This window comes from Eleginops maclovinus, chromosome 3 (assembly GCF_036324505.1).
Source record: "Eleginops maclovinus isolate JMC-PN-2008 ecotype Puerto Natales chromosome 3, JC_Emac_rtc_rv5, whole genome shotgun sequence".
Classification (NCBI taxonomy): domain Eukaryota; kingdom Metazoa; phylum Chordata; class Actinopteri; order Perciformes; family Eleginopidae; genus Eleginops; species Eleginops maclovinus.
The window spans coordinates 22,636,836-22,652,118 of NC_086351.1; the positions used below are offsets into that span (position 1 = coordinate 22,636,836).

The 15,283-nt window shown below is 43.4% G+C and overlaps 1 protein-coding gene across 2 annotated transcripts; it reads left to right on the forward strand.

Moving 5' to 3' along the window:
- Positions 1 to 62: 62 nt before the first annotated feature.
- On the forward strand, positions 63 to 9,600 carry kpna5 (karyopherin alpha 5 (importin alpha 6)). Of its 2 annotated transcripts, none has more exons than XM_063878540.1 (14): positions 63 to 152; positions 1,327 to 1,460; positions 2,287 to 2,385; positions 2,481 to 2,580; positions 2,957 to 3,051; positions 4,214 to 4,345; positions 4,477 to 4,565; positions 4,639 to 4,738; positions 4,857 to 5,020; positions 5,808 to 5,886; positions 5,975 to 6,100; positions 6,176 to 6,303; positions 6,402 to 6,580; positions 7,155 to 9,600. In XM_063878540.1, the coding sequence occupies exons 2-14, from the start codon at positions 1,332 to 1,334 to the stop codon at positions 7,340 to 7,342; spliced, it is 1,608 nt and encodes a 535-aa protein (XP_063734610.1). In that variant the 5' UTR covers positions 63 to 152; positions 1,327 to 1,331; the 3' UTR covers positions 7,343 to 9,600. The 2 variants fall into 2 exon arrangements, with proteins under 2 accessions (XP_063734610.1, XP_063734611.1); XM_063878541.1 differs by having other exon boundaries at positions 123 to 178.
- Positions 9,601 to 15,283: the final 5,683 nt, after the last annotated feature.

Consider the following 15,283-nt stretch of genomic DNA (forward strand, 5'->3'; position numbering starts at 1 on the left):
TTAAAAAAACGAAGAAGTCCAGCTGACGGAAGTGGCGTAATGTTGTTGACGCGAGGTGTATGCTGGGAAAGTTTTGATAGTTCGCCATTTTCCTGTTAGAAAGAGAGGGAGAGCCAGAAAGGTTGTAGCGTCGTAGCTACCAACATTATCAGGTACATTAACGTTTGCTCTTCAGTGGGTAAGAACCAGTTTTATGGGTTTATTTATTAGAAACTGATGTGTTTAGAGCCCTACTCCTGGTTCAGTTGCGTTTACTGACCCAAATGGCCTAAATACGGCTCTGTTGCACAAAGAGATGTTTCTATAAGTCAGTGAAGCAAAGTGCAGTGGGAGGGATACTCTGCACCTGGTTTATCCACAGCTTCATCCGGGTATTTAAATACCCTTTATACTGATAGTGAGTCTTTGATCTCAGCCGTGTAGCATTAGCTCGGACAGCTAATATCGAACATTAGCTAGTTTCTGGTTGAACCGTTGTTGGCATCCAGCATCAAAGATGTTGCGTTAAACCAGATATGTCACCGACTGTCATTATGCACAACCCTAATGTATCTTCAAGTAACAAGAGAGGCGAGAGACTTAAATAGAAGTATTTTACAATTTCCAAATTTTGCTGCTCGTTAAATTTAGAGTTGCTCTTTTAATTTATAACAAGGAAGTGAAATGCACATGTGTCTGGTTGTAGAACCTTTGCACCATTTCACCATTTCAGCTCCAACCGTTCAAATTACATAGCTGCTACTTATATCCAAATTTCAAAATGTCCTAAATGCCAGTTCACCTTCTTGTTGTTTCCCTCTGTAAGCTTTGGTTCTGGGTGTGACATGCCTGTATGCCAGGGTCCTATTGACCATAACTATTATCTTTGTCTTGTCATTCCGTCAGTATTACATAAACATTAGGTTGCTGGGATGAATCTGCACAATATGTCTTGTAAGCAAAGTGGCACATTTGATATTAAATCGTTTTAGATTAGATTCCTTTAATTGTCCTTCTGGACATGAGTGATCGGCCCTATGTCAGACTTAATGTTGTTGTATTTTAATAGTGTTGATGTTGATCGTACCAAGTTAATGCATCTGTTTTAAAATGCCTATTATTTTTATAAGAGAACATGTATAATAAATGTTACAATATAACAACAACAAAATATTATGTGCAAGGCCTCTAAACGTATTTCACTGTTAAGACCATTATCTATAATTGCCTGTACAGGACTGCTGTTTGTGGTGGTTCTTAACAAAATGTGCTGTAGCAGGTCTTCCTAAAAAGATGTTATCACAAAGGCATGGATCTGTTTTATATGAGTCTTTGTTTTCTCTTTAGACACGATGGCGAGTCCGGGGAAAGACACGTTCAGGATGAAGAGCTATAAGAACAAAGCGCTGAATCCTCAGGAGATGCGTCGAAGGCGAGAGGAGGAAGGAATACAGCTACGCAAACAGAAAAGAGAGGAGCAGGTAAACACTCATCTTAAACCACCTTTAAGATCACATTATCCCCAGCACATGTAATCACAACAACAACAACAACAACAACAACAACACCACATCACATCAAATCAGCATCAAGGTGCAGCTTCTGTATGTATGATGGTATTGAAAATCATACCGTGGGGATTTCTAAGTAACCTAAGTCACACCCTTGGGTTCCTCTCAGCTGTTCCTCCCAGTGTTTGAAACACATTAATAAGTGATGTCTCAGGAAAGCAGTTTAATATTTAAAATAATAATTGTTCTTCTGATTAATAATAGGAAACCTCTTGGATTTCTGAAATTCTGCCAAAAGTTAAACTAAATTGTAATACTTGTTTTTTATAATCTTTATATTTTTGACCTACTTTTACAACTTATTTTATTAGATTGTTTATGTTTGCACCACCTGACACCAAATCATATTGTATGTGTTATCTACCTGGCAATAAACTTCATTCTGATTCGGAAATAGAATATAATACAGATAAAATTGTCAATAGAAAGCATTAAAAAAACAGCTCTAATAAATAATAAAAGTGGCAACAATACATATCACAGACACCCATCCTGTGTGTGCTTCTGTACTGTTGCTTTTAACACCCAAATTTCCCCCACTAGTTAAATAAAGTTCCATCTTTTCTTATAATCAATACTATGTGACTCCAAATAAAGAATAATAAAAAAATAGCAATAAGGTAAAACAAGTGAAACCAGTTGAAAAGAGTGTCTTAAAGAGGATAGAACAGCAGAAACAAAAGGGTCTGAAAATGGTCTCTATTGTAACCATGTGTTGATGAATGTGTGCCCACAGCTGTACAAGAGGAGAAATGTGTGTGTACCGAGTGATGAGTCAATGCTGGAGTGCCCGATCCAGGATCCAGACGTCAGCTCCACAGTGCCTGCTGCAGGGGTAAGAGCTGCTTCCCCCCTCTGTTTTCACATTTACTGAAAGCTACAGCTACCTGAACATGATTGTCATTTAGAATATTTCCCTAATGTTTACAGGAAGGGGTCATAACTCCAGATATGATCCAGATGATCTTCTCTGAGGACCCAGACCAGCAGCTCATTGCTACACAGAAATTTAGGAAATTACTCTCCAAAGGTTTGTGTTGCATCTCGGAATTATCTTTATTCCTGTCAATCATTGATTGATCTGCCACCGCTTCCTCTATAATATGTTGCAGCACACTGTAAATCATTGATATAATAAATGAAAGTTCTCCACCACAATGACCCATGAGAGACTAAGGCAATCAATCTTGATATTTTTGGAGTATCACCTTACAACGGAAAATTAACAAACACACATTAGGTCAATTTGTATTCCTGTGCTATAATTAAAAAATAACTAATTGACTTGACATAGAGTTCATTTTGTTGTTGTACAGATAACTGTAATCACTTGTGCTAATATAACCTTAATATCCACACAAATAAACACAGATACAATAAGAGCCTGTGTTTGTTCTTCTGTGCAGAGCCCAACCCCCCCATAGATGAGGTCATTGCCACGGCTGGTGTTGTCAATCTTTTTGTGCAGTTCCTGAAGAGGAGTGAGAACTGCACACTGCAGGTGAGAGCCACACAGCACACTCTCAATGCACACCATGATCCACCATGGTCAACGGATGCACCATGAAAGCTGACATTGGCCGATGGCTCTGGCCTATGTTTATATATTTAGCTCGGCCCTGTGACTAAGCACTGTGGAAGAGGTTGTATTAGCCATGCTTTTTTTTTAATTATGGAGGATAAAATCTGAATGAATTCATCCTTTTGAAGGAAAAGATCAGTGACTGAAAACTTGCAGTAAGTTTTTATTTATTTTTAACATTATATTTATTGGGTTTTTTAACATAGAAAGAACATATAGTCACACATACATACATTAACACACAGGAAAATAACACTCAACATCGAACATTCTGGGAAACTTCACAGATTGAAATGAAACAGGAGTAAATACAATCAGATAAATTAAAGGATGTGAAACAATATTGCAAAAAATAAATATGAGAGAATGACTTGTTTCTATATTTAGAGATAATTATTCTTATTCTTATCATAAGCAGCATTGTTATTATGCCTTCTTTTTTATCAGTTTTTGATAGCAATATTATCCACCAATTTCACTCGTCAATTTCCACTTGATAACTTGCAGGAACTTTGAAGTAGTTCTCTCTTCCTCCCTCCCCAGTGGGATTTCAGCCCGATAAAATAAGCTTTTTAAGGATCAGTAAATATTATTTTGCATCTTGTCAACATCTGATCACTCTCCCGGAAGAACATTTTCCTAACCTCTAAACTTTGTCTGACGTAGCGCTGTCAGTTCAGGGTGCAGAGTGTCAGCAGAGCACAAGCAGGTTCAGCTGTCACAGCAGAATTACCATGGCAACAAGAAACTGTGTCTGTGGCAAGCACACACCAAGTAGTGTATAGCAAACTCAAAGCATGTTTTTTAAGGGAATTTGTGCTCATCAGTTAGTGTGATGAAGGGCTGAGGTTTTTATTTAAATGATTTATTTGTTTTCCTGGCACAAAAAAGGAAAAAGTATCAATTAAAAAAATGAACTGCAAAAATACTGTGTGTGTGTGTGTGTGTGTGTGTGTGTGTGTGTGTGTGTGTGTGTGTGTGTGTGTGTGTGTGTGTGTGTGTGTGTGTGTGTGTGTGTGTGTGTGTGTGTGTGTGTGTGTGTGTGTGTGTGTGTGTGTGTGTGTGTGTGTGTGTTTCACAGTTTGAGGCGGCCTGGGCCCTGACCAACATCGCCTCAGGGACCTTCCTCCACACCAAGGTGGTGATCGAAACAGGAGCAGTCCCCATCTTCATCGAGCTGCTCAACTCTGAGTACGAGGATGTCCAGGAACAGGTGAGAGCCCACAAGGCAACAGTAAACACTGCCAGAGCCCAAACCGTGTTCCCGTTAGGAGTTCTGAACGTGTTCCCTGATTGATCCAGCACACCCCACCTGGATAACTGAAGCTTGTGGTTGTGTTTCAGGCGGTGTGGGCGTTGGGGAACATAGCAGGAGATAACGCTGAGTGCAGGGACTACGTGCTGGACTGTGGCATTCTGCCATTTCTGCAACAGTAGGTGTTCCTCCTCTGTCTGAATGTGTGGAAACATCGCTTGATCGCTTCTGAAAACTGTGTTGTTCTTCAGGTTACTCGCAAAGTCCAACCGTCTTACAACAACCCGCAACGCAGTGTGGGCTCTGTCCAACCTCTGCCGGGGGAAGAACCCACCACCAGATTTTGCCAAAGTGAGTCTATGTTTGAACTATTAACCGCTTTTCCTTATTTCTGCCTGCAGCAGTCATTATTGTGTTGTCCATCCACTGGTATTGACTGTCCTGCTTGTGGTGTCTCCCTGTGTGGCAGGTGTCTCCCTGTCTCAAGGTGCTGTCCCGGCTGCTGTTCAGCAGTGATCCAGATGTGCTGGCTGATGCCTGCTGGGCTCTGTCCTACCTGTCTGACGGACCCAACGAGAAGATCCAGACGGTCATTGACTCCGGGGTGTGCCGCAGATTGGTGGAGCTGCTCATGTAAGCAGGGTTGGGAGGGTCACTTTGAAAATGGAATGTTTACGATACTATCGCGATACCTAAGCCACGCTACGATAGTATTGCGAGTTTACGACATGCTAAGTTTTGCGATATGGTGCATTTCTGATTTCTTTCTCTGCTGACTCAAACTTTGTTTTGACTAACTTCCTGCCACTGACTTTACCCATGGCCATGTCCGCACAAGAAAAAGCTCAGCACTTTCTAGTGGATTGAAAAAGCAGTTGTTAGCAAAAACTTTAATTTGGATTTGCAATATGAATAGTTATATAATAAAATATTGATACAATATCGCACACAAAGTGTCGCGATACTTTGCTGTATGGATTGTTTCCCCCACCCCTACTAGTTACCTGTAGATGTAACCTTTTCTTAGTATCTTTTTACTTGAGTATATTATGTAAGACAACAGAACAATGTGACCATAGAAAAGAAAAACACAAGATATTTAGTATCAAAGATGTTTCCTCTGCTCAGAGATTTTATTAATAGGAAAAGTGTAAGAAATGTAACAGTAATCTTGTAACATTTTCTTTATGTAACTGTAAGGGAATACGGTTCCCTGTTTTTTGTATTCTGATAGCGTAATCCTGTTGTATGTAATCCGTCACTCCCAAAGCCTGCATGTAATATATATTCAGTATGTGGATGTAATAAAGAACATAGAGCTCCCCCTAGAGGCCAAAATGAGTTTCTGTCAGTGTGCATGTGCAGGAGGGTTTGCCATAACAACACTAAAGTGCTGAAATGTTCCTTTTGTTTTGAACAGGCACAGCGACTATAAGGTGGTTTCACCTGCTCTGCGTGCGGTCGGCAACATCGTAACAGGAGATGACATCCAGACTCAGGTAGAGGCTCATATACAATAACAGCAGATACTATTCCCCTCCCTTTATTCCCGAGATGTAGTCATCTGATTTCCGTGTGAAACCCCAGGTTATCTTGAACTGCTCAGCACTGCCGTGTCTCCTTCACCTGCTCAGCAGTCCCAAGGAGTCCATCAAGAAGGAGGCGTGCTGGACCGTGTCCAACATCACGGCAGGGAACAGAGCTCAGATTCAGGTAGAGGCCGCTCCAGCTCCATCTGAAGGAGGGCTGCGTTTCTGTGTCGCTGACAACTTTTCCTCTCTCTGTCAGAATGTGATCGATGCCAACATCTTCCCAGTGCTCATCGAGATCCTCCAGAAGGCCGAGTTCCGCACAAGGAAGGAAGCAGCGTGGGCCGTCACTAACGCCACGTCCGGGGGCACGCCGGCCCAGATAACGTCCGTGTAGCGCGATTTCTCCTATGAAAAGCTTTTAACCTGACCTAAATCAAACCCTGCCAGTTGAATTTCAGTAACATGTCTCCTTGTGTGAACAGGTACCTGGTGTCCCTGAACACCATCAAACCCATGTGTGACCTGCTCACAGTGATGGACTCTAAGATCGTGCAGGTGTCTCTGAACGGTCTGGAGAACATCCTCCGGCTGGGAGAGCAGGAGGCCAAGCAGAGCGGCAGCGGCATCAACCCATACTGCGCTCTCATCGAGGAGGCTTACGGTACAGCAACACATCCACTAATAGGATGCAGCGCACACAATAATCCTGCCAGTTCAGTCCGTCTATATCTAACTTTAATCAGTACTTTTCATACACCAGGTTCAGCTCAAAGATCTTTCACAACACGGCACAGATTAAAACTAAAAGCTAGAAATTCATTTCAGGTCAAACGTTAAAACTTTTTTGCTTATATGAATAAATACAATAAAATATTAAAATCTATCAAATAAATAAAACAACAATAATATAAATTATAATAAAATAAATAATAAAAAGATTAAAATACCAATTTAAACAGAGATGTCTTTAATAAAACTATAACATTAAATATAAATAAAAAACAATTAAACCTATAGAATAAATAAAACTACAGAAAAGAGAATATTACAGATTAAAATACCATTTAGAACGGGGGTGTCGTGAATAAAAAGCTAATCTAAATAGATATGTCTTCTGTTTATAAATGTCCTCTGAGATGGCCTCACTGATATTCTCTAGTAGGGTGTTCCACAGTTTGAGTGTGTCTAATTGTGTGTGTGTGTGTGTGTGTGTGTGTGTGCACACACCCCTGCAGGCCTGGACAAAATCGAGTTCCTGCAGAGCCACGAGAACCAGGAGATCTACCAGAAGGCCTTCGACCTGATCGAACACTACTTTGGTGTGGAGGAGGAGGATGCCAGCCTGGCCCCGCAGGTGGACCACACTCAGGGCCAGTTCGTCTTCCAGCAGCAGGAGGGACCAATGGAGGGGTTTCAGCTCTAACCTAACCTCCACCCCACAACACCCCTCTCCTCCTGGACTCTATACCTCTGAGACAGCAGCCGGATGGCCTCCAGACCCTCAAAAGGACGTAACCTGGGTCAAAAAGCAGCCCCAGACCTTCAGTCCTGCTCTGAGTACAGCTACTCTGGGGGGAAAGACAGATCTGTGAATATGGAGATCAAATCTCTCTTTTTTTCCTTAAGGCTACAGATTCTCCTTTGACTTCCTGGGATATTATTTCTTATCATCCTAAATGATATTCAGCATCCACATGTAATTTGAAATGAGAAACTACCTCTTCAGGAGTAAAGGAAGAAAGCAAGGCTTACATGAAATCAAATCACATCAGTCATGTGTCAGGCAGGGCTTTAGACCGGTGGATGTACATCTGCTGCACGTCCTCGAAAGATTTCTCCACTTAAAAAGCACTTGACGAGCGCCGAGAGACCCTGGACTCTTATTTATTTGTGTCCTGACAGCCGGGGAGGCACTCCTGTTCCTCTGCTCAGTTCTGAAGGCTACAGCTGTAGCCCGCCAAGTGGACGAGTGTTGGCTGTTCACTCCTGATTTTTCTGCCTACTTTAAACGTCTTTAGTACAGAAAGCAGTATCAGGGCCATGCTGTCTGTTACACGATGCAGTGTGTGGTAGTTAAAGATGTTTTGGTTCCATTTTCTAGTCGACCTGAACTAGCAACTCAATTTATCTTAAAATATTAGTTATGCCAGTAATCAGTTTCTTGCCTTGATGCTGGTAGTGGACTGACTTGGAGGGTTTGTATATTATATATACATGTGAGGAAAGTTGCTACGACAGTGCGTAAAATGCAATTTAGGTTTCTTCCTGCAAATGTATTTCTGATATTTCCAGTACAACATTACGGTGGCTGACGGGTGCATACACGTCACAACGGTCCAAAACATTTTCATCAGGAGAAACGGTGCAGCTTCAGAAACGGTGCAACTAAAACACACAAGCCAAAACACATGGAAATGAAGAAACAGCTCCACCAACTTAACAACTTCATGACGCATAACTGTCACTGTTGGTGGAAACTCACCTGAAATATCAATTTAATTGGCCTATTTTAACGATGTGATCACATGATTCAGTCTAATAAAATTGCAGATCCGTGGAACCTAGCTAGCTAAGGTAACATAACTTAATCATTTCAAATATAATGATGATGATAATAATAATAATAATAATAATAATAATAATAATACACTTTATTTGTATATCACCTTTCATGCACAAAGCAGCCCAAAGTGCTTTACAAAACAAGAAGAAAACATGGCAACAATATTAAAATAAATCTGACCCAAAAAAAAGCTGACAAGAAATAAAAATAGGTTAAAAGAAAACAATTTTAAAAAAGAAAATATAAAATTAAAGGAAAACAGATCAAAAATACAATGATACCAGTGATAATAGAAAGTTATCCCAAATTCAAAGCCATGTTGAAAAGATGCGCGTTTCCTGAAGTTGGTGAAGACGTTGCTTCATTTGCCTGTGTTTTGGCCCATTTGTGTTTTTATATTTGAATCGTTCCTGAAGCGGCAGTGGGTTTCTTTCTTGGAAGTGTTTATGGCCGCTGTAGCGCTTTGGCACCTGTCGGCCACCGTACAGAATATCTTCTCCGTTATGTGCCCTTTTTTCAGGATTCACCCTTCACACATTTTAATTTCAGGAGGTTCGTTTCCTCTCAGACTTTAGGCTTCATGTTTAATTTTCCATGTCATTGATTTGTGGTTTAGTCTACAGACTGCAGTGTTTCCATCTGTAGACTCAGTGATCAGAGAGTTGGATATGAGCACATCGGCAGCATTCATCAGAGGATTAACATTAAATGGATTAACTGTGAAATGGAACATATTTGTAATGCAGAAGTGACATCAAGCACATTTATTCGTGTATAGTTTTCTAATAATTCTGGTTTGTATGATTGTGTATGTTCTTTTGTAGTGTTTTTATTTTCTCCTGAAAGTGTGTCCTTGTAGGAGAGATACATGCTGTGGCTCTTTACACCTTGATACCACACAGTCATCAGAGAAGTGGTGCCTCAGAATGCCTGTCGGCCAATAAGTGGCCCCTGAACGCTTAATCTACGGCGGCAGGCGCTCTGGGGGCCGATAATGGGCTTGGTGTCGGGCCCTGAACACAGCTTATCCCAGTTCTGATTCCTTGCTCTTCTTTGTGTGGATGCAACTTATATTGTAAAACAATAATGATTAAACCATTCTGTTGATACAAACCAAACACACTCGCATTACAGATTTTTTACATTTTCTTTGGGATATAGGTTTTTCAATTGAAATTCAAGCGTCGTTGTTGTTGTTGGTTGGAGGGAAGAAAATGTGTTTACTTTAGAAGCTCAACGTGTTTTTTTATATTAATTGGAAACTTAAAACTGCCTTTTTAGATTAGAATCAACTTTATTATCGTTGCACAGACACCGCATCTAACCAGAGGGCAAAATAAGTAGTACATTGCAGCGATCTTCTAGAAAAATATACATTTATAAAATTTAAACAATTTAACTGTTTACACTATGAACAGAATAAGGAGGGATATAAACATTATAAATAGCAGTATAAAAAATGAATCCAGTATAGATCAGTTATAAATAAGACAGCATAATACACAAAGTAGACCGTTATTTATAAGGGAAATGCAGTACATTTACTCGGCTCAATTAACAAAAATGTAGTTAGCTTATGTTTTTACATTTTATTTCATTTAGCTGACATTTTTCTCAAATAAACTGAATAAACCATAAAGATACAAACTCAGAACAACAAGAAAACTCCAGATATACAACTCCGGAAAAAAATAAGAGACCACTCCAAAAGTTTCTTAAATCTTTATCTCTACATGTATGGCAGCTGTTCTGAATTCCTCAAGTTAGAAATGTTTATATATTCATGCCTTTATTTTGAAGTGGGCGTTTTATTTTGAAGACGGTTTATGCAGTTCCTCTTCCTTTCCTCACGTTCACCACTCGGCATGTTTACAACGGTGCGGCAGTCACTGACGATAAACTGCTCTGTACCCAGAACGCATCGCTGTATCCATACAGTTCTACAGTAAACATTATAAACTCAACTGATGTCTCGCGTGCTTCCTGACCGAAGCCCTGCAGTGGTCAATTAGGCAAAACAATCAGCAGCAGAGGTCACATTCCTCAACAAAGGTCCTTCAAGCCGGATTATTGAGTACTGCAGAATATGTCATCAGAGGAAGATACAACATCCCCCACTAATACTGATGCACGAGAGCGACATGCAAGGCAACACCGTACACCCAAGCACCTAGAAGACTACATCCTTGCCTACAATCATCGTGGACCTGCCCTTTCCTCTCACCCCGACGACGGAGAGCATGAGGAGCAGAGAGGAGCAGCAGCCGCATCAGACAGTGGACAAGCAGATGCAGGTTTTCGTCTTGGTACCAGCAGAGCCTCACATGGCCCCGGTCCAGGTGATCCACTGAGCACCACATACTCAGGCGAACTTATGGAATCCATATCCAGGAGTGAGAGGGAGGAAAAGGCTGAAATAGCTCAAGTCACCAACAAACTCCGCCAATATGAACATCGAAAACGTCGTCGCCGAGAGCTGTTGGAGCATATTACATCATTCCGACGGGAAGAAGAGGAGAATGAGGAGAATCACAATGTGAGAGGTACCACGCCCCCAATTCAACCACTACGTCCCCCTTCATACATCCACTCTCCAAGCCATTCCCCATCAACAGAGAAGCAGGTGCACAACACGGAGTCTCACAATGAAAGACACACACCAGCAAATGTGATCTTAACATTGGAAGGAGAAGATGAGCTGAGAGACTACACCCCTGCAGTAGTAGGTAAAGGAGCAAAATCTGCATTCACACCAATACATCCAGCTTCTCCAAAGCACTCAAGCTCCTCCTATCCAATCATCTCATCTGGTAGAGTGGTAGCTGTTGAGAAAATGGTCGTCCGCTCTCGTGAGGACCAGGATGCCATGAACCTCTTGGAAACAAAAACACAGCGACTGGAAGTTGAAGGAGTTCACAGCTATGCAACCCCCCTCCTGCGGAAACTGGGAGCACCCAAGCTCAACGGTTCCACACATTCAGTCATGGCTCATTTGAGGGCCACAGAGAAATGACTCAAGAGGGAACCAGAGAAAGCGGCAATCTACTCATCTGAAATCAACAAACTCATCAACGCTGGGTACGTCAAGAAGCTTCAACCGAAGGAGGTGGAACAGTCTGCAGAAACATGGTATCTCCCCCATCATCTTGTGTGCCACAACAACAAACCACGTCTGGTCTTCAATTGTTCATTTATGCACCACAACGTCTCCCTGAATGAGCAACTCTTACCTGGGCCTACACTGGGTCCATCGCTGGTAGGTGTTCTCATCCGATTCAGGCAGCACCAGATTGCAGTGAGCGGGGACATCCGTGCAATGTTTCATCAAATCCGCCTGCTGCCTGAAGACAGACCACTCCTTCGGTTCATCTGGAGGGGCATGTGCTGCGAAGACCCACCAGATGTGTACGAATGGCAAGTGCAGCCATTCGGCACAACCAGCAGTCCATGCTGTGCTATCTTCGCTCTGCAGCAACATGCTCGTAACCACCTAGACAGCCATCCTGAAGTGCTACAGTCGGTGCAGCAGAGCTTCTACGTCGACAACTGCCTCGAAAGCTTTCCCACCATATTTACAGCCAAGCAAAGAGTCGACCAGCTACGCACCTTACTGGCAGAAGGAGGATTTGACCTCAGGCAGTGCGCCAGTAATCAACCAATGGTGGTAGCACATCTTCCCACTGACGCCAGATCTTCAGCTACAGAGCAGTGGCTGAGCCAGAGCCGTACAGACCCACTTGAACCCACCTTAGGCCTGAGATGGAACTGTGCTGCTGACACCCTTGGCTATCAGTATCGGATCATTGAGCACTCTATGCTGACGATGAGGACAGCCTATCAAGTGTTAGCCAGTCAATATGACCCTCTAGGGTTCATGGTGCCATTCACAACCCGCGCCAAAGTGTTAATCCAGCAGCTTTGGTCCAAACAAAGAGGCTGGGACGATCCTGACCTACCTCCTGCCCTCCGAGAAGCCTGGGAAACCTGGGAGAGTGAGCTGAAACATCTTAACAGTGTGTCCATTCCCCGCTGTTATTCACCACTCCCTGCCAAAGGTACAGATGCAAAGTATGATCTCCATATCTTTTGTGACGCTTCGGAGCGAGCATACGGAGCAGTAGCTTACCTTATGGTCGATACAGGAGAAACCATCCACACTTCCTTCGTGATGGCTAGGTCCAGGGTCGCTCCCAAACGGCAACAGTCCATACCCCGCCTAGAACTCTGCGCAGCACTAGCCGGAGCTCAACTGTCCAAGCTCATAGAGACTGAGATGACGCTCCCCATCCGACAAACAGTGTTGTGGTCCGACTCCACTACAGTATTGGAGTGGCTTCAATCAGATTCCTGCCGTTATAAGGTATTTGTCGAAACCCGTGTGTCGGAGATCCAAGAACTAACCGACCGACAGGCTTGGCGATACATTGACAGTCCAAACAATCCGGCAGACGATATAACAAGGGGAAAATCACTGCTGGTGCTAGCAGGACCTGGTCGCTGGAGTCAAGGGCCCCCACTCCTTAAACAGAGTGCTGAACACTGGCCGAAGAAACCCGAGCAAACTACAACAGTGGGCTCATCCGAATTGAAAGGTATCATCTTCTGCTGCTTCACAGCCGTGGAGCCCAACGACCACATCCCTGATGCTACCCAGTACAGCTCATGGAAGGAACTGGTGGAGGCAACGCGACAAGCTCATGGGGCGGCAGCAACAGATCCAATGCACAACCAGCTCATTAGTCACCGAGATGCGGAGGTCTTGCTGCTGAGAGGATGTCAAGAACATAGCTTCTCAGGAGAAGTCGCTGCCTTTAAGGCACGGAAACCTGTGCCAAATCACAGTCATCTGCTCAGCCTTGCTCCAGAGTGGGACGCTGCAACATGTCTCATCCGCGTGGGGGGAAGGCTGCTTAGATTGCGGAACCCAAGAGTTGGGGAGATCCACCCAATTGTGCTTGACCCAAGGCACCCAGCTGTGAAACTTCTCATCAAAGACATGGATGAACGTCTACTGCACCCAGGTACAGAACGGGTCTATGCTGAGTTACGGAGACAGTATTGGATCTTGCGGGGACGACAGGCCATCCGACACCACCCACTCAACTGCTCCACTTGTCAGCGCTGGAGAGCTCAGCCAAAGGTGCCGCAGATGGCAGATCTGCCCCTGCAACGCCTCAGACTTCTCTTTCCACCCTTTTATTCAACTGGCGTTGATTGTTTCGGCCCTTACCTGGTGAAGATAGGTAGGAGGACGGAGAAGCGCTGGGGTGTGATCCTCAAGTGCCTCACAACACGAGCGGTGCACATAGAGCTTCTGAACTCTATGGATGTGGATGCTTTCCTCCTTGCTCTTCGTCGTTTCATTGCCAGACGGGGTCGACCAAAGCAAGTGCTATCAGACTGTGGTACCAACTTCTGCGGTGCTGAGAGAGAACTCAGGGAGGCTTTCGCAGCCATGTACCCAACAACTGAAAGATCAACTGACAGAATACCAGATTGACTTCAAGTTCAATCCACCGAACGCTCCCCACTTCAGGGGAGCATGGGAGAGATAGAGGTACGTTCTATCAAATCTGGCCTCCAAGTCGCAGTGGGCAGCCAATCCGTTTCAGAAGATGTTCTGTACACAGCTTTGGTGGAAGTAGAGGGGATCTTAAATTCACAGCCACTGGGATACGTGTCAGCTGATGTAGCCGACCTGGACCCCATCACTCCAAACATCCTCCTGATGGGGCGGCGGGATGCGGCTCTGCCTCGGGTGGTCTACACTCAGTTTTGGCTTCAGTTCACAAGGAACTACCTGCCGAATCTCCAGACGTGGCAAAAGTGGCAAAGGTCATAAAAGAACATCACTCTGGAGTCTGTCGCGCTAATCATAGACCCATCTCTTCCGAGAGCTCAATGGCCCATCGGGAGAGTCGTCAAGGCCATCGCTAGCCCGGATGGATGTATCAGTACGGCAGAGGTCAAAGTCAAAGACAAAGTCTACACGAGATCAGTTGCTCGACTTATCGAACTTCCTGTACTTCAGGATGACACCAAAGACACTTGAAGAATCCCTGGTTTTACACATTTACAAGCAAATGTGGGGGCGGCTGTTCTGAATTCCTCAAGTTAGAAATGTTTATATATTCATGCCTTTATTTTGAAGTGGGCGTTTTTTTTTGAAGACGGTTTATGCAGTTCCTCTTCCTTTCCTCACGTTCACCACTCGACATGTTTACAACGGTGCGGCAGTCACTGACGATAAACTGTTCTGTACCCAGGACGCATCGCTGTATCCATACAGTTCTACAGTAAACATTATAAACTCAACTGATGTCTCGCGTGCTTCCTGACCGAAGACCTGCAGTGGTCAATTAGGCAAAACAATCAGCAGCAGAGGTCACATTCCTCAACAGCAGCCATTCGACTGTCTGTTGAATTCCAACAGACAGTTTATAGAATAGAGTTTATAGAATACAATACAAATATTTTTAAAATCATTTAACTCAAAGACATAATAAAACAAGAGAACATCCTAATGCTGAAGTGGTCTCTTAATGTTTTCCGTTTGCTTCAAATAAGCCAAGCCACTGTTGGTTTAAAATGGGCTAAACTTTAAGTGCTTTTTGTGTTTAATTTAATGTCCAAGGCACATGATAAACAGGTGGGCTTTTTAGTTGTAGGATGGTACAAGAGCCTGGATCTGTGTTGCCTTCTGGGTAAGTTCTGGATGTATCCTCCTGACATTTTAAGGAGTGTGTGTACAGGAGCGATGTCAGCAGTAAAGGACAGCTGGTTGACCAGGGTAACAACACC

Bases quoted from the DNA above. Each gene is read 5' to 3' on its own strand.
- kpna5 (XM_063878540.1), top strand. From the start codon at position 1,332: ATGGCGAGTCCGGGGAAAGACACGTTCAGGATGAAGAGCTATAAGAAC. The intron at 2,386-2,480 runs GTAAGAGCTGCT...TAATGTTTACAG, and splicing joins CCACAGTGCCTGCTGCAGGG to GAAGGGGTCATAACTCCAGA. The intron at 4,566-4,638 runs GTAGGTGTTCCT...GTTGTTCTTCAG, and splicing joins ATTCTGCCATTTCTGCAACA to GTTACTCGCAAAGTCCAACC.